Raw genomic sequence first — 25,000 nt, 5'->3', positions numbered from 1 at the left:
TGGCAAAAGATCAAGCACAGATTCACTCAAACACACACACATTCTCTCTCTCACACGCACATATACACACACACACACACACACACAACTGGCAAAAGTCAAGCACAGATTCACTCAAACACACACACACACAAACATGCACATTATCTCAAACACACACTCAAATACACACTTATAAACATAGAAATTTTACCAAACACACACACACATGCATGCACAAGAAGAACAAAGCACAAATTCACTCAAACACATACACAAACATGAACATTCTCTCAAACACACACACACACACAAATACATATTCTGCCAAACACACACACACACAAACATGTGTATTATCTTAAACACACACAAATACACACACACATCCACTTTCTCTCAAACATACACATTCCCTCAAACACACACACATTAAAACACACACACACACACACAAATGCACATTCTACCCACCAACACACACACACACATACAAATGCAAATTCCCTCAAACACACACACACACACAATCCCCCAAGCACACACTTTCTCTTGAAAAAACACACACTCGAACACACACACATAATCATGCACATTCACTCTCAAACACACACTCCAATACAGCCACACACACACATGCACAAATGCACATTCTGCCAAACACACACACACACACACACACACACACACAAATACACGGACAAAAGCAAATTCTCTCAGACACACTCAAACACACACACAATCATGAATCATTCTCTCTCTCACACACACACACACACACACACACACACCCTCTCCTCGACACATACAAACGTGCAGTTACTGAAAAACACACACACAATTGTGCACATTCTCTCAAACACTCTTACACACACACGCATGCAAACACACTCACAAACAGTCACACACAAATTAACACTCACAACCTGGCACACACTTTTACATACACAGTTACTCAAGGGGTGTGTGTGTGTGTGTGTGTGTGTGTGTGTGTGTGTTTAACAGGTATGCTAAACTGCAGCAGCAGCCGGGGCCAGACGTGCGCAGGATGACGTCAGATGAGCGCACTGAGCTCAGGAAGTACGAGTCTTCTCTCTTTAAATCACACAGAGTGCTCAGATGTCACGTTACTCCATGATGAAGACCTGAAGACTCGTTTGTGCAGCGTTTAGCCTGATGCTCTTGTCAGTTTGATCAGGAGAGTTAAACACTTAAGCAGTGCGATGTGTTTCTCCCAGAGCTTATTCAGAGAGCAACAGCTCAACCTGCAGCTGCTGTCCAGGATTCTGCAGATGTGTGTGTGGCCCTGTAGGAGTGTGTGTGTGGGAGTAAAGTGTGTATGTGTGTGTCCGCAGCACCATCTCCTCCATCCTGGGAGCGTGGCTGGATCAGTACTCAGAGGACTTCTGGAAGCCTCCGGAATACAGCTGTCTGCGGCGCCTCATCCTCTACCTGCAGATCAACTTCCCGGGGTCGGACCTGGAGCGCCGCGCCTGCAACCTGCTGAGCCACTTCCACCGCAGACTGCAGCACGCCGAGCCCGACCGTGCGCTTCACACTGCTATAATGATCCATAATACTGCTGCTATAGTCACCATGCACATCTGTGTGTGACTGTGTGTGTGTGTGTGTGTGTGTGTGTGCAGTGCTGGAGCAGGGCTGCTGTGCGTTCTCTCTGCTGGAGGAGAACGGCTTCGAGGAGGAGCGACCAGACTTCCTCAGCTTCGACCCCACTGTGGTGGCAGAGCAGTTCACACTGATGGACGCAGTGAGCAACACACACACACACACACACACACACATACACACACACACACACACACACACACGAAATCTGCAGTTTTACTTCTTCACAAGCCCTTCTCCTCGTGGAGATCAAAACCATGTCCCCCCAAGGTCAAAATGTACTGGTATTGCTATACTCATGGGGACATTTGATCCCCAGATTGTCTGGAATACAAGATACACACACACTCATACACACTCTAATGCCCTCACACACACACACTTGCATGCATACACACCCTCTAACAGCAGGGGTCACCCACCCTGTTCCTAGAGATCCACCTCCATGTCTGAGCACACACACACACACACACACACACACACAAACACACACACACACACCTGTCTGTGATGATCAGGTGCTGCTGCAGCTCCTCATTACTGCTTCAGGTGTGTGTGTGTGATCAGGGATGGAGGAGATCTCCAGGAACAGGGCCCTGCTAACACATACATACAAGTACACACACTCGCTCACACACACACACTCTGAGTCTGAGTCTGTGTGTTCCGCAGGAGCTGTTCAAGCGTGTGGTGCCCTATCACTGTCTGGGCAGCATCTGGTCTCAGCGGGATAAGAAGGGTAAGGAGCACCTGGCGCCCACCATCCGCGCCACCGTCAGCCAGTTCAACCGCGTCACCAACTGCGCCATCGCCACCTGCCTGAGCGACCGCACGCTCAAACACACACACCGCGCACGCATCCTGGAGCACTGGATACAGGTGGCCAGGGTCAGTCACACACACACACACACACACACACACACACACACACACACACACACACACACACACACACACACACCGCGCACGCATCCTGGAGCACTGGATACAGGTGGCCAGGGTCAGTCACACACACACACACACGCTTAAACACACACACCGCGCACGCATCCTGGAGCACTGGATACAGGTGGCCAGGGTCAGTGACACACACACACTCAAACACACACACCGCGCACGCATCCTGGAGCACTGGATACAGGTGGCCAGGGTCAGTCACACATAGACACACACTCTAACATACACACACACACATATAAACACACACACCCTCTGTTGTTTACCGCCGTGTCTTCTCCCTCAGGAGTGCCGTATCCTGAAGAACTTCTCGTCTCTGCGTGCGATCCTGTCTGCGCTGCAGTGTAACCCGGTGCACCGGCTCAAGAAGACGTGGGATGAAGTTTCTCGAGAAAACCTGCGCATCTTCCAGGAGCTGTCGGAGATCTTCTCAGACGAGAACAACCACTCGCTGAGCCGAGAGCTGCTCATAAAGGTGCGCAACACACTGCACTGCTCTTCTGTCAGTCTGATCCAGCACTGCACACCTGTGACACGTGTGTGTGTGTGTGTGTGTGTGTGTGTGTGTGTTTCAGGAGGGAACGTCCAAATTTGCCACTCTGGAGATCAACCCGAAGCGAGCCCAGAAGCGCCAACAGAGAGATCTGGTGAGAGAATCCTACAGCGGACGCCATTTTGGATCTGCCATCTGCAGTTTCCACACTCATTCAGCTTCATTATCATTAGTGGATCACTGATCACCTGAACTCAGCTACTGATCACAGACTACACCACACAAACACCAGCAGCCAGTGCTGTACTCTGTGCTAGACTACACGTTTATAGTAGTGTAATCTGAGCTCTTCTAGATTACTTTTAGTGACGTCACAGGATGATCTGGTGCTATTCTGACCAACAGAAATAAAATCGTCTTCATAGTTTGTGATCATCCAGAGGCTGAAGAGCTTTACAGAGTGTTTACAGTGCACTGATGGACAGATAATACTTCACCATACTCACACTAATATAGCCCACTGAGAGAAACACTCAACAACACTACACCTATATCACTGTAAACAGTAGTGTAGTGTGTGTGAACGTGTGTAAACTTTAGTGTAGTGTGTGTGTGTGTGTGTGTGAACTTTAGTGTAGTGTAGTGTGTGTGTGTGTGTGTATGTGTATGTGTGTGTGTGTGTGTGTGTGTGTGTGAACTTTAGTGTAGTGTGTGTGTGTGTGTGTAAACTTTAGTATAGTATGTGAACGTGTGTAAACTTTAGTGTAGTGTGTGTGTGTGTGTATGTGTATGTGTGTGTGTGTGTGTGTGTGTGTGTGTGTGAACTTTAGTGTAGTGTGTGTGTGTGTGTGTGTGTAAACTAGTATAGTATGTGAACGTGTGTAAACTTTAGTGTAGTGTGTGTGAACATTAGTGTAGTGTGTGTGTGTGAACATTAGTCTAGTGTGTGTGAACGTGTGTAAACTTTAGTGTAGTGTGTGTGTCTGTAAACATTAGTGTAGTGTGTGTGTGTGTGTGTGTGTGTGTGTGTGTCTGTAAACATTAGTGTAGTGTGTGTGTCTGTAAACTTTAGTGTAGTGTGTGTGTGTAAACATTAGTCTAGTGTGTGTGAACGTGTGTAAACTTTAGTGTAGTGTGTGTGTCTGTAAACATTAGTGTAGTGTGTGTGTGTGTGTGTGTGTCTGTAAACATTAGTGTAGTGTGTGTGTGTAAACTTTAGTGTAGTGTGTGTGAACATTAGTGTAGTGTGTGTGTGTGTGTGTGTGTGTGTGTAAACTTTAGTGTAGTGTGTGTGTGTGTGTGTGTGTGTGTAAACTTTAGTGTAGTGTGTGTGAACATTAGTGTAGTGTGTGTGTGTGTGTAAACTTTAGTGTAGTGTGTGTGTCTGTAAACCTTAGTGTAGTGTGTGTGTGTGTGTGTGTAAACTTTAGTGCAGTGTGTGTAAACATTAGTGTAGTGTGTGTGTGTGAACTTTAGTGCAGTGTGTGTAAACATTAGTGTAGTGTGTGTGTGTGTGAACTTTAGTGCAGTGTGTGTAAACATTAGTGTAGTGTGTGTGTGTGAACTTTAGTGCAGTGTGTGTAAACATTAGTGTAGTGTGTGTGTGTGAACTTTAGTGCAGTGTGTGTAAACATTAGTGTAGTGTGTGTGTGTGTGTGTGAACTTTAGTGCAGTGTGTGTAAACATTAGTGTAGTGTGTGTGTGTGAACTTTAGTGTAGTGTGTGTGTGTGTGTGTGTGTGTGTGTGTGTGTGTGTGTGTGTGTGTGTAAACTTTAGTGTAGTGTGTGTGAACATTAGTGTAGTGTGTGTGTGTGTGTAAACTTTAGTGTAGTGTGTGTGTGAACTTTAGTGTAGTGTGTGTGTGTGTGTGTAAACTTTAGTGTAGTGTGTGTGAACTTTAGTGTAGTGTGTGTGTGTGTGTAAACTTTAGTGTAGTGTGTGTGAACATTAGTGTAGTGTGTGTGTGTGTGTAAACTTTAGTGTAGTGTGTGTGTGAACTTTAGTGTAGTGTGTGTGTGTGTGTAAACTTTAGTGTAGTGTGTGTGAACATTAGTGTAGTGTGTGTGTGTGTGTAAACTTTAGTGTAGTGTGTGTGTGAACTTTAGTGTAGTGTGTGTGAACATTAGTGTAGTGTGTGTGTGTGTCTGTAAACCTTAGTGTAGTGTGTGTAAACTTTGGTTTAGTGTGTGTAAACAGAGCTCCCTGTCTTTAGTGCAGTGTGTCCCTTGTCTGTATTGTATGCTGCGTCCCAAATGGCACACTATACACTATGCACTTATGTACTATGCACTTCTGCACTTACACACTCAGCAGTACAGTATATGAGTGTAGTGTCGTCTCTATTGGAACACTAATATTTTTTGCTAAGTGGACATTTAAACATTTCTCTGATGATGGTTATCGGTTGCCAAAATAGCCAAATAAACGACCAAATCACACCTGCCCTGAGCATAACCGCGTTCACCAGCAGGAGGCGCTATAATCACTCTCAGAGGAGAACATTCCATCATTCATTCATTTTCTTGTCAGTTTAGTCCCTTTATTAATCCGGGTTCGCCACAGCGGAATGAACCGGCAGCTTATCCAGCACGTTTTTACACAGCGGATGCCCTTCCAGCCGCAACCCATCTCTGGGAAACATCCACACACACATCCACACACACTCCTACACAACGGACAATTTAGCCTACCGAGGAAGAACATGCAAACTCCACACAGAAACGCCAACTGAGCAGAGGTTCAAACCAGCAACCCAGTGACCTTCTTGCTGTGAGGTGACAGCACTACCTACTGCGCCACTGCGCCACCCCACACTGCTGTCACAACCCAGAATGCATACAGTAATCCAACATGAGCGCCCAATAGCTCCGCCCCTTGCTCTACGTGAGCAATGCTGCGGTGGTTGAGTGTGTGAAGTGTCCGTCAACACACACTTCTGTTTACCGGCTGAACGAGTGCAGCGTCCAGCTAACTGAAGTGGTCTTATTAGTGTGAGAGTTTTCAGTGTGAACGCAATACCTACACCGACCTACCTACATGTATGCCATTTGAGACGCACCTGCAGAGTGTGTATATTGTAGTATAGTGTAGTGTGTGTAAACAGCGCCCCCTGTGTGTGCAGACGGTGATGCAGGGCACGATCCCTTACCTGGGCACCTTCCTGACAGATCTGGTCATGATGGACACGGCCATGAAGGACTATCTGGACGTGAGTCTCTGTTTCTCTCCTATAATATTAACACACACACACACACACACACACACACACACACACAAATCAGTGAAAGACTCTTACTCTTCCATCATTCGCTGTAGTGTAGAGCAGAATATAAACAGAGCCACTGAATCCCTCAAACCACTCTCCTGCTGATTACTGCTGCTCCAGATCTTCATGTTTGATCTAGAGGATCATCTCTTGCCTGTTGTTATGATATGGGCTGTTTATTAACACTCATGAAGCAGATCTCCTGCAGCCCTGATCCTGCTGAATAACTGCTCATGAGCAGAAGATGAGGAGTTACTGAGTCACAGCAAGGGTTTCTTATGTTGAGGATTGTGGAACAGTGTTCAGACGTGCTCATGGGAGCTCTTGATTGGTTGATGTGTGGATATGCTAATGAGATGCTCTCTGCTGCTGCTGATTGGCTGTGTTGTGTTCTCAGGGAGGCCTGATCAACTTCGAGAAGAGGAGGAAGGTGCGGCTGAGCCGAGCTCGTCTGATATCTCCACATATATATATAATAAATGAAGATCTATAGAGTATATATATGCACTGCTAATGCTGTGTGTGTGTGTGTGTGTGTGTGTGTGTGTGTGTGTGTGTGTGTGTGTGTGTGTGTGTGCAGGAGTTCGAGGTCATCGCTCAGATTAAGCTGCTGCAGTTGGCCTGTAATAACTACAACTTCCAGCGTGTGTCTGGATTCAGCGCCTGGCTCTGCAGTGTGGAGAAACTGTCTGAGGCAGAGAGGTGTGTCTGTGTGTGTGCGCACGTGTGTTCAGTAGTGGAGATGCACACACACACACAATAACAAATATACTCCAACACACACACAAACCCTCACACTCACTCACTCTGGTCTGTGTTGTGTTGTGTGTCTGCAGTTATAGTCAGTCGTGTGAGATTGAGCCGCTCTCTGAATCGGCCTCTAACACACTGCGGGCCAAGAAGAGCTCAGGAATCATGAAGCGGTGGAGCGAGTGAGTGAAACACACACACACACACACGATGATGTTTTATATGTGTCAAGTTCATGCAGACAGTCCGGAACAGCCTTCGAACAGTTGTGTGAAGTGTGTGTCTCTCTGTCTGTGTGTGTGTGTGTCTCTTTCTCTCTGCGTGTGTGTGTGTGTGTCTCTCTCTGTCTCTCTCTCTGCAGTCGTCAGCCGGTGTGTGTGGGCGAGGCGGGCTGCAGTTCTTCCTCCGGCAGTTCTCACTCCAAGTCTTTCGATCAGCTGCGTTTCCCGGTGTGTGTGAGCGGCGGCTCGGTGTGTGACGGCGGAGACTCAGTGAGTGTGACGTCTGCGGGCTCCAGCAGCTCTGATGTGGAGGAGGTGAACATCAGCTACACCTCTGAGTCTCCAGACGCACCTGAGAGGAAGGTGAGCATCTCCATCATCATCATCATCATCATCCACAGATCAGAGCTCCACCGCTGCTTGGAGATCTTCCAGAATCTGCTGCTTTCCTCTTCAGTTCAGTGTGTGTGAAGAGATCAGACTGGAGATCAGTGGTCTGACCGGTCTGCTGGGTTTTGTTCTGCACTGACCACTCCTGATATTTGTCCACTGTTTGTCCACTTCTCAGGTTCTTCTGGACCTGTTCTGCTGGGTCAGTCAGCATCAATACAGTTTATTTTCTCCGGTGGTGCTGATAACGGTTAATATAACGGACGTTATGAACTCTAATACTACGTATACACACTCACTGGCCACTTTATTAGGTACACCTGTCCAGCTGCTCGCTAACACAAATGTCTAATCAGCCAATCACATGGCAGCAGCTCACTGCATTTAGGCATGTAGACATGGTGAAGAGGATCTGCTGCAGTTCAAAGCGAGCATCAGAATGGAGAAGAAAGGGGATTTAATAGACTTTGAACGTGGCATGGATCTTGCTGCCAGACGGGCTGCTCTGAGTATTTCAGAAACTGCTGATCTACTGGTATTTTCACGCACAACCATCTCTAGGCTTTACAGAGAATGCTCCGACACAGAGGAAATATCCAGTGAGCGGCAGTTCTGTGGGCGAAAATGCCTTGTTGATGAGGCCAGAGGTCAGAGGAGAATGGCCAGACTGGTTCCAGCTGATAGAAAGGCAACAGTAACTCAAATAAGCACTCGTTACAACCGTGCTCTGCAGAAGAGCATCTCTGAACACACAACACGGCCAACCTTGAGGCGGATGTGCTACAGCAGCAGAAGAGCACACCGGGTGCCGCTCCTGTCAGCTAAGAACAGGAAACTGAGGCTACAATTCACACAGACTCACCAAAACTGCACAATAGAAGATTGGAGAAACGTTGCTGCTCTGATGAGTCTCCATTTCTGCTCACACATTCAGATGCTCGGCTCAACAACATGAAAGCATGGATCATCCTGCCTTGTATCAGCGGTTCAGGCTGGTGGTGGTGGTGTAATGGTGTGGGGGAGATTTTCTTTGGGTCCATTAGTACCAATTGAGCATCAACGCCACAGCCTACCTGAGTATTGCTGCTGACCATGTCCATCCCTTTATGAGCACAGTGTCTCCATCTTCTGATGGCTACTTCCAGCAGGATAACGCAGCATGTCATAAAGCTCAATCATCTCAGACTGGTGTCTTGAACATGACGATGAGTTCACTGTACTCAAATGGCCTCCACAGTCACCAGAACTCAATCCAATAGAGCAGCTTTGGGATGTGGTGGAACGGGAGATTGGCATCATGGATGTGCAGCCGACAAATCTGCAGCAACTGTGTGATGCTATCATGACAATATGGAGCAAAATCTCTGAGGAATATTTCCAATACCCTGCTGAATCTACGCCACCAAGAGTTAAAGCAGTTCTGAAGGCAAAAAGGGTCCGACCCGGTACTAGTCAGGTGTACCTAATAAAGTGGCCGGGGAGTGTATCTACATGATGTTGTTGAGGAGCTTTGCTTCCAGTGCTGTTCTGTAACTGGAGCTCTTTCAGTGTTTGCTCCAGCCGGTGTGAGACTCCGCTGTTGTGCTCCTCCACACAGGACTGATGAAGTGTGTGTGTGTGTGTGAGTGTGTGTGTTTTAGTGACTCTAGCTTTACTTCCTTCCCTCAGACCTCCACGCCCTTCGTAAAACATTCCAATTCCACCTTAGGGAAGTGCGGCCCTTCAGGAGACCTGATACCCACGGTACTCTCTCGCTCTCTCTGTTTTAATCTCTCCATCTCTCTCTCTGATCCTGCACTCCGCTTGTTCATGTCTGGAAAACACTCATCTCTCTCCTCCATTGTGGCTGACCTCATCATCGCTGGTGCTCATCGTGTCTGCGTCTCTGCTGTGTGTGTTTGTGTGTGTGTAAACGTTTAGTTTTCTCTCTGGAGTGTGTCAGGACTCCCGACTGAAAAATCCAGCACTGAGCGCAAGTCTTTGTCTTGTTTTTGGTCTAAATATCTCAAAGTTCTTAAATCAAGCAGCATTTTCTAGACCAGCAACACACATCGACTTGCTTTCAGAAATAATGAGTCAAACTGAAGTGAATTATTCATTAAAACAAGACAAATAATGTCATTTAGTATGTGTAGGTGTTTCCTACATGGCTTTATATAGTGCAGTAGTGTATGGGCTTGTGTTTAAGGTTGGATATTGCAGCATTCATATAGGAGGTGCAATAAACCTCTAACCTGTTTGTGAAATCGATTGACTGATTCAGTAGTGTGTGTGTGTGTGTGTGTGTGTGTTGTGTCTAGAGAGTTCAGCGTTACAGTATGATGCTGAACAGCCTTGTGGGAAACACTGGTGCATGATCAGTGTGGCCAGATATAGATATAGACAGATATAGACTTTTTCCAGCGCAAAAGCTGTCCAAATCCCGCAAACTGCCCAAAATAGTAGATTCATATTTTATTATTTAACCAAAATTACCTAACAAGAGTCATGATAAAGCGCTGAGTTTACCTGCAGGCGCTGCGTGATGCGCGGTGTGTGCTATGCACTGGTCACTACTAGCTGAATGGAGGAGCACACAGTGATGTGTTGTAGAATATAGTTGCACATAGTTGTATATAAAAGTTACGTTTCCAAAACACCCAAATATTGTCAACCCGCCAATGCCCATTTTACCAATCAAATTCAAAACACTCAATCTGGCAACACTGTGCACGATCAGAGATGCCGTTATCTTAAACACATTATTACTAACCTTAATGAGACTGTAGATGTGTACTGTAAGTGTGTCTCTTGTAGACAGTCGGGACTCCTGGTGTGTGTGTGTGTGTGTGTGTGTGTGTGTGTGTGTGTGTGTGTGTGTTTGTGTGTGGTCAGCAGTGCACTGCAAAACTGCTTTTCTTACTTTTTTGTCCTGTTTCTAGTCCAAATATCTAAACAAATTAAATCAAGAAGCATTTTCTGGACCAGCAGAACACGGTGTAGGGCAGCACAATATATGAAGATCATATCGCTTAGATATTATAGGATTATATTTGGGCAAACGTCACAGTTCAGTTCACAAGATTTGTGGAGTTTCACCACACCAGAGTGAGATTTTAAAGTTTTTAAAATGTTTTTGAGGCCTGTGAGAGATTAAAGTATTCAGGCACAAGACCCTCTGCTAATCGGAAGTTTAATAAAGGATCATTTTATTGCATTATTTTTACAATAAAGCCTTTTCCATGTAATTTTTACATTTATATATACGAAAGCACAAAGGATGCACAGCCTATTTCACTTTCAGCTTTGCTTTATGGTATTCATCTACGCTTGTAGTTTGTTTATTACATGTTTTGCATGATCTACTCCCCTACAGAATCATCCCGATCAATCTAATGAATGCATCTGATAACACTCTCGGGACCAATGCTCACTATTAAATCATGCACATTATTGAGATATTGGCTGCTTATTAGTGCTCATTATTCTGCATGATCTTATTCTGCATCCCTAACCCAATACCTAAACTACCCTAATATCTATAAATAAGGAGCAAATGTGGAGTTTATTGAGCAGAAGTCATGGTTAATGGTTTGTTAATAGCGAGAACTGAACATTAAAATAAAGTGTGACTATAAAGTCTTTCCAAATAGTGCTATTCAATCAGTGAGATTGTAGATACAGTAAACCACCAATATATATCACAGAAATATAAAATATCACAATGTCAGATTATTGCAATAATGTGCAGCCCTAACATTGTGTTGTTTTCAGAAATAAGTCATCAAAATGAAGAGAGTTTTTCCTTAAAACAAGCTAAATAATCTGGGTAACAAAATAATCTAATTTTCCCTTTAAAATAACATTATTTAGCTTGTTTTGAGGTAAAACTCTCTTCATTTTGACTCAGCATTTGCTTGACTAGAAAATGATTCTTGATTTAAGAATTGTCAGATATTTGGACTAAGACAAAAACTCTGAGTAAGAAAGTGTTTTTGCAGTGCGCTGTTGTGGACCTCACTCAGATGTGTGTTTGTGAGTGTGTGTGTGTTCAGTGCTGTTGTGGACCTCACTCAGATGTGTGTTTGTGAGTGTGTGTGTGTGTGTGTGTTCAGTGCTGTTGTGGACCTCACTCAGATGTGTGTTTGTGAGTGTGTGTGTGTGTGTGTTCAGTGCTGTTGTGGACCTCACTCAGATGTGTGTTTGTGAGTGTGTGTGTGTTCAGTGCTGTTGTGGACCTCACTCAGATGTGTGTTTGTGAGTGTGTGTGTGTGTGTGTGTTCAGTGCTGTTGTGGACCTCACTCAGATGTGTGTTTGTGTGTGTGTGTGTGTGTGTGTGTGTGTTCAGTGCTGTTGTGGACCTCACTCAGATGTGTGTTTGTGAGTGTGTGTGTTCAGTGCTGTTGTGGACCTCACTCAGATGTGTGTTTGTGAGTGTGTGTGTGTGTGTTTGTGTTCAGTGCTGTTGTTTACCTCACTCAGATGTGTGTTGTCTCCTCTCTAATCCTCCTCATCCTCAGTGATGCCCTGCTGGATCTGCATCTTCATTGTGTGTGTGTGTGTGTGTGTGTGTGTGTGTGTGTGTGTGTGTGTGTGTGTGTGTGTTCTGCAGTTCTGGGAGTCCACGTCTCTGTCGTCACTGGATGCCTCGGCTCTAGGCTCGGGTTCGGGCTCCAGCAGCGCCTCCTCGTCCTCGGTTTCCTCCACGCCGGTCAGTGTGTCGCGCTCACACAAGCGCTCGGCGTCCGGCGTGTCCAGCTACTCGTCTCTGTCGCTGCCGCTGTACAACCAGCAGGTGGACGACTGCTGCATCATCAGGGTCAGCCTGGACGTGGACAACGGCAACATGTACAAGAGCATCCTGGTCAGAGTCTACAGATCAATTAACTAATCAAAATATCAATCAATTATTAATATATCAATCAATATATCAACAACATCCTGGTCAGAGTCTTCACATCAATTAACTAATCAATATATCAGTCAGTCATCAATATATCAATCAATATATCAAGACCATCCTGGTCAGGGTCTACACTTCAATCGTCAACCAATATATCAATTAATCATCAATATTTCAATCAGTAGATCTCTAGAGCATTCTAGTCAGAGTCTTTCCATCAACCAATCAATCATCAATATGTCAAGACCATCCTGGTCAGAGTCTACACTCAATCAGTCAATCAATCTATCAGTCAGTCATCAATATATCAATCAATATTTCAAAGGCATTCTGGTCAGTCCACACATTGATATATCAGGAGCATCCTGACAGAACACGTCACATTAATCAATATATCAATCAATCATCAATATATAAATCAGTCATTAGTATAACAAGAGCATCTTGGTCAGATTCAATCAATAACCAATATATCAATTACCAAAATGTCAAGAGCATCCTGGTCAGATTTAATCAATATATCAGTCAATCATCAATATATAAATTAATCATCAATATGTCAAGAGCATTCTGGTCAGAACATGACACATTAATCAATAAATATATCAATCAATCATCAATATATCAATCAATCATCGATATATCAGTCAATTATCAATGTATCAATGCCTAATATATCAATCATCAATATATCTAGAGCATCCATATAGTGGGATTATACTTAATATTGGATATGTAAATAAAAATCACAATGTTTTTGTCCATGTGCTGCTCAGAGGAGATGCTCATCTGTGTGTGTGTGTGTGTGTGTGTGTGTGTTTGTTTGTTTGTTTTTCAGGTGACCAGTCAGGATAAAACTCCTGCCGTGGTGAGGAAAGCCATGGTCAAACACAACCTGGACCGCGAGCGAGCCGAGGATTATGAGCTGGTCCAGAAAATCAGTGAGGAGAAGGGTCAGTCTGACAGAACACTACACACCAGACGACACACATGAGCAGGGCTGTGCTGAGGGGACGTGTGCTGATACTCGGGTGTTCAGTATGTAGGGATCCAGCAGGGTGTTCTCTCAGAATAAAGCCTGACAGGTTCATCAGCTGCAGATGTGAAGCGCAGCACTGCTGTAGAAGGCTTCATTTCACCCGGCTGGATGTGCTTTATCCTGATTATTACACAGCTACTGGACACTAAACAACAACATTACACACTAAACACTGCCCTGAGCAGGTAATCGTTTATTAATTCTAAATAAGAGTTTTATTAAAGTAAAGAGTTAATAACTGACAATTTAATTGTTTTATTTAACTAAATTTAAAATAGTAACGAGGGTTCAACGCTAAGGATTTTTTAAAATTCAGACGTGCCCTGCCAAAATTTACACTTGCCCCAAAAAACAAAAGTTAGTAGTTATTTCTTAGCCACATATGTTAAATAATGTGTCAAAAGCCATAGACATAACTCTATGTTAGGGACGCTCATTTCAGTTAATTTTGCTAATCAACAACTGCCGCTTCTTAATGGGATATTAACAGTTAACTGGTCAGATTAATATGAAATTATTTAATTAAAAAAAAAAGCATGTGTCTATTTTGTGTCTGACACATTACATATCGCACTTTAAAATACTGATTTATTTGACCATGCTAGCATATTATTAACAGGACATAACAGAGCATCTTCACCTGCAGTGTTTCCAACAGCATAGAAGAACAGAATAAACTAAAGAAAAATAATAAAATGAATAGGCCTGCCCTAAACGTCTTTCACTTAAATGACTAATTTAGATTAGGAAACAAAAACACTGACTGATCCTCTTTAAGAATCGGCACAGGCTGTTTATTTCCCAATCATATGTTTTTGTGTTCCGTCAAGTAAATATAGCAGTCTACCTCAAATCGCTCACTCCACGGAAAATATGCGTTTATTTACTGCTCCGCTGTTATTCATATATCACAAACCCTTTAACACTTTCATCATTTTGATCATGATTGAGCGTCTGGTTTTACGCTTCTGTGCTGCTAGGCATTCTAGTGGTACGCGGCGGAATCGCTAAATAATTAAAGGTAAAAAAATGAACACACTTTAAATCTTTGTGCGTACGATAACACCAATGTGATCAGTAAATTGATTTTAATAGGCTAAACCTTTTGTTTTATTTTTTATGTTTGTTATGTATTCGATTATTTGAAGCTAACCTCCTCCTCTTATTTGTAACGGTTGTTGGGGCGTATTCCGTATTTTCATATCCCAATGTTGACAGGCATAGTTTAATCACTTGCTTTTCTGACACACAAAGTCTACTTTAAGGTGCAGTAAGCAGATATAATTTATAATTTAAATATGTGATCAGAATTAATCTGCCACGTTTTTGAACTGTGCAGAGCTGTAGCTGCTGAATTAGGTCTAATATGCTACTGTATTTCACCAGTCATTATGGTGGTACTTGGAGAGACAGTTTAAGAACCACTGGTTTAACCGAGACCCTTAATCAGTTACAAATGCACCCTTTCAGTTAACGGTTAATTGATTATTTTGAGCATCCCAAGTATACATACACTTTATATTGAGCATAACTTTTCTTTAAATACAGCTGACAATTAAGAAAATTACAATTGTGATTAAACTAAATAAAAATATATATTTATTTATTTATATATATAATAAGTGAATATGTGCACTTTTTTTGGCTCCCACAGACATCGTCACCAAATCAGAGAGGTCAGGCTTTCTCATAGAGTTTTACAAAACTTGAAATGAGACTATCTATAGAATTAATCAATCTAAAAATAGAAACTATGGCTAGAATTATACATTATAGGCCTAAATTATAGAAAGAAATAACAGATGAAGCGAGACTGCAGTCAGATCATGAAGCAGATCAGTGTTAATCTTTCTGTCGAGGTGTCAGTGAAGAAATGAACACATCAATAGGCCTAATGCAAAATATTATAAGATTAAAATATGGAGAGATGATCAGAGGGTAGTTTTGGTCAATTCTCCTAACAGTTGAACAGCTCTCAATAATAATTCAGCATGCTTTCACTGTCATATTCAACATGAAACACACACTTACTGCTGGGAATGATGACATCCCGCCCTACTCCTCATCCTCTCTTTATATAGTCGTATATGTGGCTGTTACATAACCATCATGCACTGTGATATTGCCTGGTTCGTTGGATTGTTTTGCTTTCTCACTACAATCGATCCGCTCCAGAGTTAGTTTAAATTGAGCCGAGATCTCCTCATTCAGGCGATCTGGAACTGATTGATTTGCCACGGATCTGAGCGCAATTGCGGGATTCACATATGCCAAACGAACCGTGCTAACTGGGCAAGCGAGACAGGTTCCCAAACAAACGGCTAGATGTGAAAGCACTCTTAGACTGTATTTGTACGCAATTGACAAACAGTCGCAGCCAAATTACACTTTAGTGATGAGGCAGCACTGGCCCAATCGGACCACTAACCATCCTGTGTACTGTCCCGAGCGTCTCGCGCACTGGCCTTGGGCTATCGGGCAGTCCTTATTGTTGAGCTGTGGTAACTGTGAGAGATGTGGTTATTTCTCACTGTTGATTGTAGTTTGTGTGTTTGTACAGCACCTTCACTATAAGTGTTGTTTCAGAGCAGCTTTACAGAGAGTGCACATTACTGCATTACAATCTATATCATACCCATACCTTTATTAGCTACTCTCATCTTTAATTAACCAGTAACTAATAGCTTTTAACAGTTAAAGTTATTATGTATAACCATATTCATCGTGCAGTGGTGATGTCTATTTTTATGCATTATCTAATATTGTTAGATATTTATTATAATAAAGCAATAGTATTATACCTGTTAAAATATGATTTTTTGCAGCTTAAATCAATATCGTGATAATATTGTATCAAATGTGTCAGCAATTAATCGCAACAAGAAAGTGTATTAACCCATTTGCTGATGTTTTCCTTCATTGTTGTGTCCTGATTCTGATGTGCATCCTGTTATTATTGTCTGTCTACGCAGAGCTGAAGATTCCCGACAACGCCAATGTTTTCTACGCCATGAACTCTACAGCCAACTATGATTTTGTCTTGAAGAAGCGAGGTTTCCCCAGATCGGGCCGCACCAAACACGTGGCCAGCTCCACTCTGCCTCGCATGAAGCAGAAAGGCCTAAAGATCGCCAAGGGAATCTTCTGAGCAGGGCAGAACTCTTCTGGAGGCGTCCGGCAGCCCATCTGTGTGTTTACAGTCGTCTGTGCCGTCAGAGAACGCTCCGTGAGGACTGAAGCGCATCAGATGGAGAGCTCACGCCGCGTGAACTGCAGTACTCACAATGCCGCAGAGCTGATCACATGACAGGAAGCGGCGCTCATCTGAATGTGTCCGGCGATGCGTCTCCATGCTTCACGCCGGTGCTCAGGCCACTTCTGTCTCAAGCTTTACTTTCTCACATGACTGTGAAAATCGTCGTTTGACAACAAAGTCACTTTTTGGCCTCTATAAAGGAGGTTTGTTTGTAAATTTGCATAGTGAACATGATGAACACGTGTCTGACATGATGAGTGTTTTTATTATAAAGGGGAAATGAATGTCTCCATTTTGCCGACGCTCTCGTAAGCTGGGTTTCCATCAGCCTGTGTTAATTAAGTATCACAAGAGAAACGAGTGAACTAAAAAAAAAAAATCGCTAAAGTTTTTATGCTCACTTGAGCACTTGATGAACACTACACCCTCATGACTCCATCTTCCTTGCCTTGTTTGCTTTTGGTTGCTAGGTTACCAATACTACAGTGAGCCGCTCTAACAATAGCTGTGTTTCCATCCAAAGATGCGTAAAACTGTAATATGGTATTAAACATTAGACACTGTTATCAGATATCACTGAGGGAAGTGGAGTGTGCTGCACTGTGGGGATTCTCCACTGTGCTGTTTGTTCTCCTCTAATAATTGAGCTGCGCCTCACAACGCCAACACCAAACGCAGTGAACACGGTGAATGCGGTGGCTTTTGGAGGCGTGAGACGGGAGCGCAGACAGATGCTCAAGACAGTTCTGGAGGGAATAATAGAAGAAGAAGAATACTGAAGCACTGTGATGACGGAGGGCTGAGGCCTTTTACAATCAGCACAACAACATTTAAAGCTGCAAACCAACAGTAATGATGCAAAGTCCCTCAAACACACTATTATATCTGATCAGCATCTGGCAGAAACTACAGCACTGAACACAGACACTGATGAAGCGCAGGCAGGTTATTCACTAATTGTGTTTATGCACACTGGACAAAACGTTCATCCTACTCATGTTAAGCGCATCGTGACGTTTCCATTCAGCATTTTGTTTAACGCGATATTCCAGAAATGTGCATACAAATAGGTGGATGGAATCACCGCTAATGATGGAAACGCTCCTGACTCACATTTATACTTTTTGGCGAAAAGATCTGCTTCAGGTCACTATGGAAACCCGGTGATAGAGAGCTGCAACTCGTTCTCATGAAGCTTCAGTATCTTCGCATTCGCCTGACTGGCTGGAAAAAGACAACTTCAGCTGCTGTGTGGAGTAGGGTCTGTCTGCTGACTGCAAGACGAGTGCAACATGAAGGGGCATAACTTGTAGTACGTTAGAGGCGTAACATGAAGTTATGAAAACCCACATGTCATAACTATGTTGTCGGCAAGATGGCGCTGTACATTAGTTATTTACTTCTACACCTACTCTACACCTAAACCCAACCATCACAGTTATTAATAATGTCTACACCTTCCCCAACTATTAACCCAACCATCACAGTTATTAACGTCTACCCCAACCCTAAAAACGACCATCATCATCATTAATGTCTACACCTTCCCCAAACCTAAACCCAACCATCGTCTTTGTTAATGTCTACACCTTCCTAACCCCTAAACCCAACCATCTCAGTTATTTACATCTACACTTTGCGAGTATTTCCATCTCTCATCGTTCAATGGGATCTCGAAAACTGCAAGTTAAGCCTCTCTAACTTACTGCAAGTTACATCCCTTCATGTTACGCCCCGTCCTGCAGTCTGCAGACAGATACACCTGACTGTGTGTGCACATTGACGTGTGAAAGCCCCTTCTGTAATGCACTGTGTTTGACCCGATATTCTGACTGTAGTGTTGGGAGATTTGCTGTGTGTTGTCGCTCTGTATCAGTGCTCCAGAGACTCTGTATTCCTGCACTGGGAAACACAGAGTTTCTCATCAAATGTGGAAAGAGAGAAGTGGATGTGAAGTGTAACGCCAGTTTGTAGATCATTAAGACTGAATCTGTGTGAGTGTCTCGGTGAGTGTGAGTGTGTGTGCATGTGCTTGCTACACGTTTAATGTCTGTGTTTTGCGTGTTCATGTCCTGTGTTTTTTGACAACGACACCCAAAGGGCCAAAGATCTCAGTCGTCCAGTGAGGTCAGCACTGCCTGTTCAGGAAACCGAGATCAGATCTGAACACCACCGCTGTTGGTGCCATTTGTCTTTTTCACTGTCTAAACATATTTACAAAAATATACTTTACTATAACACACACACAAACACACGCTGGTTTTGTATGTTCTTTTTTGTAATTTTTGTACAATATGAATCGTCCTTTGTACTTCTGCCTTTGGTTTGGTTCGTGAGCGTGTATGTGTATTTATTGATTTGTAAATACTTTTTGTAGCATTGTACATTTAGTTTCCTCTCCCATGTAATTATGAATTAATATGTACATATGAATATATCTACGCGAAGTTTATACCGCTGCAAATAAGGGATTGTGTTTCTTTTCAGCTGTTTTCTGTTTGTCTCGTCTTTTTTCATGGTTTCAATTTGATATTGTTATTATTTTCTCCTTATGATGCACTGTTTCTAATATTGAAGAAAAACAGCTAATAAACACATGCAGTGCGTTTCAGTCAGTCTACTGTGGTCTGATGAGGAAAATACAACACTATGTGGTCAACAGGTGGCGCTATAGTGACAGATTTGAGCTCTGAAGTGCCCCATGCTGGAATTACATCAGCTTAAAAGTGTTTGAATCAGCCATGAGGGTAAATATGAGTGGAATATATGGGTTAGCCGCACAGAAAAGATGGACAACACAAACTCACGCTAGCACAGTGCGAAAATAACTCGATGGTATACTGTTTAAAGAAATTAACGATCCTTAAAGAAAGGTAATGACCATAAATAAGTTGATAAATCTTACAAACCTGTCAGAAATGAGTAGATATCTTCATTTGACACGGTGTTTCATGATGTTTCCCTCCTCATCATAACTCACTGACCGTTACAGTCTCGGTTTAATTTTTCCCGCTCATGATAAATACCGCGAACTCTCAGTTGATCGCTGTTATTTTACTCAGCGCTGATCAAAACGGACCAATCAGGATATATAAACTACATTTAGCTAATCGCTTAATGTGTTTAGTCGTGTAGAGTTATGCTTTTATCCAACGCTTATCTTAAACTTAAGAAAACTGGACATTTTTGCTAAAAAAAAAACAAAAAAAAGATAAATAAGATACATTAAAACAAACAAAACTATAAAATATTTAAATTATTATAAATGTATGATCACTGAATTGATAAAACATACATTTTAAATGAATGTTAATTAGTAAAATATTCTAGAGTCTTTTTTTATAAATGTATGAATTCCGATATAAACATGTATATAAACATGTGCACGGAGTTAAAATATAACCTTCTGCTCCAGTTTATAATAAACAGCTGTTGTGATATGGAAACGGCTAAAACGATCTCTGGGAATATAATATAATCCTCGACGGAGTAACTAACCCGTTTAGCTAACTAGCTGTTTATCAGAACTTTGCAATAGTGTGCGCGCAGGTCTGAGCGTGCAGTTGGGTCTCCGGGCCTGCAGCTTCCCCTTACTCCAACTTTTAGCAAGACCTGGTTTAATGACGTCTGCGCACATAATAGCCAATCAGCGCCGAGCGGCGTCAGTGACGTCAGCGCCGTCAGTGCGTCGTGGAGCTCGTGTGTGTGTGTGTGTCTGTGTATGAGTGTGTGTCCTTGGGCTTTATTAAACTACAGAATCATATTTATAAAGGTATGATTGACATTCAGCCGTCATTTAAGCTGTTTACTGTGTTTGCTGTGAATCGGGTGCGCGGGAACTAGTTTAGCGTTTACTGACAGAGCTCGCGGGGTTTCCTTCATCCACACACACACACACACACACACACACACACGCGGTTCTGCTGAACTTCAGTCTCGCGCTTCACTTTGTTTTGATTTCTGGGTTATTAATGTCGCGGTTATTGACTGATGTTTATGTTTACATGTTTCTGTTTGAGTGTTGAACGGGCGAGACTGAAGCGCAGTTCATATATCTGAAAAGCACAATTAAAAAAAGTGAACATTCATATACATTTCTGCTGCTGAGGTATTATATCCAAATGTTTGTTTAAATAGTATACATACATATATATAAGCATTTCGATATATTACCTCAGCAGCAAAAATGTATATAAATAATTTGTTGAATAATGTTGTAAAATGTGTTGTGTTTAATCAGAAAGTACATGAAAATATTGTTGCCAGAACACCATACATCCAGCATTACACTCTGACTAATATTATCTTTATATTTTAAAGTAGTTTTCGAATCAGTCCTACTGTGCTTCATTACAGGAGCTTATTCCAGCCACTCAATAATCAAAGCATTATAATTAGCTTTTTTATTCTGTGACAGAAACAAGTCTGCAGTCATTTCATAAAACTCAAACCATCATCATTCATTTTAGCTGATTATTAATAGCTGCAAGCAGCAATGGTGTCAAATTATTTAGATATAATTGATGAAATGTCATCCGGATTACCTAAATAGATTCTGAAACTCAGGTACTTGTAATTAAGCTATTTTTTTTAAATGATCCTGATCAGTTTGCGGATACCTTTTGTGGATTGCATGATATTATTGGCACACTGGCAGTCAGACGTTCGGTTCACTGATTCTGCTCATTTTAAATGTTTATATTTGTTTATAATGAACCTGCCGCTTGTGTATGTTTATGATTCTACATGGTTTTCATCAGAGTGGTATTAATATGACATTATTACTTCTGGTGTTTATTAGATGAAGTATCTTTATGGTTTTTAGATTATGTTTTATTCTGAGTGTCTGTGAATGTGATGATTCTGAAATTCTGATGATGCTGATGATTTTCTTTCTGATATTTCAGGTTTTTTTGTGATTGTGATTATTTAGAAATGCAGATGATTCTGTGATGCTGATGATTCTGTTGCTGTGTCCCAATTCATAAACTTATACTACACCCTAAAAGTATGTACTTTTTTTCTTTTTCTTTATTTTGTGAAGGAAATCTACACACTGTTGAGTGTGTAACAGAAGAAGAGTGTGCAAGCTTTGGCACACACACACACACACACACACACACACTACTGCCTCATTAACAGATCATTGTGTTGCTTAGTTCCATTCCCTGTCCATCATCTCCACACCTCACCCACATCACCGTTATATTTATTTTCTAGCTTATTGGAGAAGCAGCAGCAGTATAATCTGCCATTCACGAGTCTTTGGCACAGAGAGATCTCCTCAGGTGTTTGTGTAACTCTGCATTCAGATGTCCAAACGCATCTTTATCTGAGTTCGGTGTTGTTGTTGCAGGTGAAGTGTAACCCAGAACACATGATTTAAACGTGCTCCACTGGGCTCGATATTCATGAACAGTCAGAATAACATCTTTACTGAAGCCTCTCTCTACTTGACAGTTGGTCTCACGTATCCACCATGTTTGTAGTTTATTTACATTTTTTACCCGAGATTGTAGTTCTTATCGAATTCATGTCCAACATGCAATGCACTGTGGGTAATATCAGCGGTTAGAGTATGGACGCTTCTACGCTGAGTTTTTTCCAGAAAGTATGGTTTTTACCATACTCTTTACAACACACTGTGGTTTGGGAAATAATAATTCTATTTTCCAATGCTGTTTAGGATGGTGGTATGTGGATTGGGACGCAGCATTTGTGATTTTGTTGTGATTGAATTGTTCATATGATTCTGTGATTGGATGATTCTGTTTTATGTGATTAGGGTTTAGGGTTGTTTTCTCTGATGGTGATGATTTCAATGATTGTACTGATTCTATGATTGTGTTGATTCTGTGATTATAATGAATCTGTGTTCTGTGGTTGTGATGATTGTACTAATTCTGTTATTATGATGATTGTTTTAATTCTATGATTGAGATCAATCTCTGATTGTGATGATTTTAATTATTGTGCTGATTCTATGATTGTGTTGATTATGGTTGTCAAGATTTTGATGATTCTATGCTTGTGATGATTGTGTGGTTCTGTGTTCTGTGGTTGTGATGATTCTATGATTTTGCTGATTCTGTGATTGTGTGGTTGTCATGATTTTGATTCTTCTGTGATTGTGTTAATTCTGTGATGGTCATGATTGTGGTGATTCTGTGATTGTGATGATTTTGTGGTTGTCATGACTTTGATTCTGTGAACAGGATGATTTTTTTGGTGGTCATAATTGTGATGATAATGTGATTGTGGTGATTATTTGATTGTGATGATTCTATGATTGTGGTGATGGTTGTGTGGTTTTCATGATTGTGGTGATTCTATGATTGTGATTATTTTGAGATTGTGGTGATTTTATGGTTGTGATGATTCTGTGATTGTGATGATTCTGTGACTGATGATTCTGTGACTGTGATTATTCTGTGACTAATGATTCTATGGTTGTGGTGATTCTGTGATTGTGATTATTTTGTGATTGTGGTGATTCTGTGATTGTGATTGTGGTGGTTCTGTGGTGGTCATGATTGTGTGATTATGGTTCTTGCCATGATTTTGATGATTGTGCTGATTCTGATTCTGTCTGTCCTTCAGGATGGGTTTCGTGCTGTCCAAAGGCATGGAGCAGAACTTCCAGAAGCAGCAGGAGTTTATGCTGCTGAATGCACGGCTGCAGGTACGACACACACACACACACACACACACACACACACAGCATGAGCATTGCGGTGACTGTAGAGCGTGCGCCGTCTGTCACGCGTGCTCCTCTTCGTCTTATTTGCCGAGAGCCACGGCTTTATTGCGCTGGTTTTCTGCACACACACACACACACACACACACACACACACACACTCTCTCGCCCTGGCCTGAGCTGATGAATCTGAGCCCGTGAGGCAGGAATCATCATCAGCGTGACGTTATGAAGAGAAAAACCTGCATCTGCTGACTGATTATGAGGAATAGAGGAAAACATACTGGTGTTTGTCCCACCGGCCACAAATATCAGCTCATAACGCCACCACCAGCTGTGTGTGTGTGTGTGTGTGTGTGTGTGTCACAATTCACTCCAGACGCTCCTGTACACACCTGTGTTTTCCTGTTCTGAGCTACCTGTTCGTAAAGACTCATAGTTTGAGCGTAAACTCCAGAGAGAAGAGCTGCTCTGAAGAGTTCCTCACACACACACACACACATTACGCAGACACTTAAACACGGAGAATACACACACACACACAATATACATGCAATCACACACTATATACAAACTCACACTATCAAACACTCATACACTCACACACACAAACACGCGCAATTAACACGCATACACAATCTCACGCGCACACACACACAAAAAGATGTTACATGCTTACACACTCTTACACAATACACACAATCACACACACTAGACACTCTCTCGCGCACACACACATACACACTACATACTCTTACACTATGCACACACAATCACACACACACACACACTATACACACTCTCACACTATATAGAAAATGATCTCACAAATATTGTACACATATTATCAAACACACACACACAACCTTGCACTCACACACTATGCACAAACCCAAGCACTACACTCACTCTTACACATTATACACAAATATGCGCTATATACAAACTCACACACATTAAACACACATTATTTAACACACACACTCGCCCACAAAATCACACACTCTCTTACACACACACACACACACACACTCAGTAACTGCACACTTACACACTACATATACACATATTTTCACACATGAATACACACACACACAGTATACACACAAACCCATGCACATACTTATTCACACTTACTTTCACACATACACACACACACACACACACACACACACACACTGAAAGCCCTGGTTTACTTCAAGGCAAGTTATTTCTGTGTGTGTGTGACCCTCAGGTGTGTGTCGGCGCTCATCAATACTCATTCTCACACACACAATCTCCTCAGCTCCTCCAGCGGTGTGTGTGTTCATCCGTCCACATATTGTAGAGTTTCATATTTACTGCAGAATAACCAGAAGCCACGCTGTGTGTGTGTGCGTGTGTGTTTGTGTGCGTGTTTGTGTGTGTGTGTGTGTGTGTGTGTGTGTACGCCTGTTTGATCAC

The 25,000-nt window shown here is 42.4% G+C and overlaps 2 protein-coding genes and 1 long non-coding RNA gene across 6 annotated transcripts in view; 2 read left to right on the top strand and 1 right to left on the bottom strand.

The window, feature by feature from the left end:
* Window positions 1-19,471, top strand: part of ralgdsb (ral guanine nucleotide dissociation stimulator b) — a 27,913-nt gene extending 8,442 nt beyond the window's left edge. For 2 of the 4 annotated variants that reach the window (XM_087300419.1, XM_087300417.1), the window contains exons 3-17: window positions 985-1,059; window positions 1,335-1,525; window positions 1,626-1,747; window positions 2,278-2,493; window positions 2,849-3,037; window positions 3,138-3,209; window positions 6,178-6,264; window positions 6,719-6,751; window positions 6,902-7,023; window positions 7,158-7,253; window positions 7,433-7,655; window positions 9,351-9,425; window positions 12,275-12,526; window positions 13,404-13,518; window positions 16,577-19,471. In XM_087300419.1, coding sequence (XP_087156545.1) covers window positions 985-1,059; window positions 1,335-1,525; window positions 1,626-1,747; window positions 2,278-2,493; window positions 2,849-3,037; window positions 3,138-3,209; window positions 6,178-6,264; window positions 6,719-6,751; window positions 6,902-7,023; window positions 7,158-7,253; window positions 7,433-7,655; window positions 9,351-9,425; window positions 12,275-12,526; window positions 13,404-13,518; window positions 16,577-16,752 — 2,044 coding nt within the window. In that variant the 3' untranslated portion in view covers window positions 16,753-19,471. The remainder of the gene's footprint in view (window positions 1-984; window positions 1,060-1,334; window positions 1,526-1,625; window positions 1,748-2,277; window positions 2,494-2,848; window positions 3,038-3,137; window positions 3,210-6,177; window positions 6,265-6,718; window positions 6,752-6,901; window positions 7,024-7,157; window positions 7,254-7,432; window positions 7,656-9,350; window positions 9,426-12,274; window positions 12,527-13,403; window positions 13,519-16,576) is intronic. The other 2 variants (XM_087300420.1, XM_087300418.1) reach the window with 1 other exon arrangement.
* Window positions 1-19,944, bottom strand: part of LOC147831700 (uncharacterized) — a 20,202-nt gene extending 258 nt beyond the window's left edge. Inside the window, exons 1-3 of the long non-coding RNA XR_015519760.1 lie at window positions 19,770-19,944; window positions 12,136-12,487; window positions 6,205-6,283 (exon numbers count right to left, since the gene is read on the bottom strand). This is a non-coding gene — a long non-coding RNA (uncharacterized LOC147831700). The remainder of the gene's footprint in view (window positions 1-6,204; window positions 6,284-12,135; window positions 12,488-19,769) is intronic.
* Window positions 19,945-20,521: 577 nt separating this feature from the next.
* plgrkt (plasminogen receptor, C-terminal lysine transmembrane protein) overlaps window positions 20,522-25,000 on the top strand; it is a 13,133-nt gene continuing 8,654 nt past the window's right edge. The window contains 2 exon segments of the mRNA NM_001033098.3: window positions 20,522-20,632; window positions 23,461-23,542. Of these exon segments, the coding sequence (NP_001028270.1) occupies window positions 23,462-23,542 (81 nt within the window). The 5' untranslated portion in view covers window positions 20,522-20,632; window position 23,461.

The sequence above is a fragment of the Danio rerio genome, chromosome 21 (genome assembly GCF_052040795.2).
Source record: "Danio rerio strain M-AB ecotype USA chromosome 21, GRCz13ab, whole genome shotgun sequence".
In the NCBI taxonomy this organism is placed as follows: Eukaryota; Metazoa; Chordata; class Actinopteri; order Cypriniformes; family Danionidae; genus Danio; species Danio rerio.
Note: the sequence above shows the minus strand (reverse complement) of the source record. Positions and strands in the feature narration are given on the sequence as shown.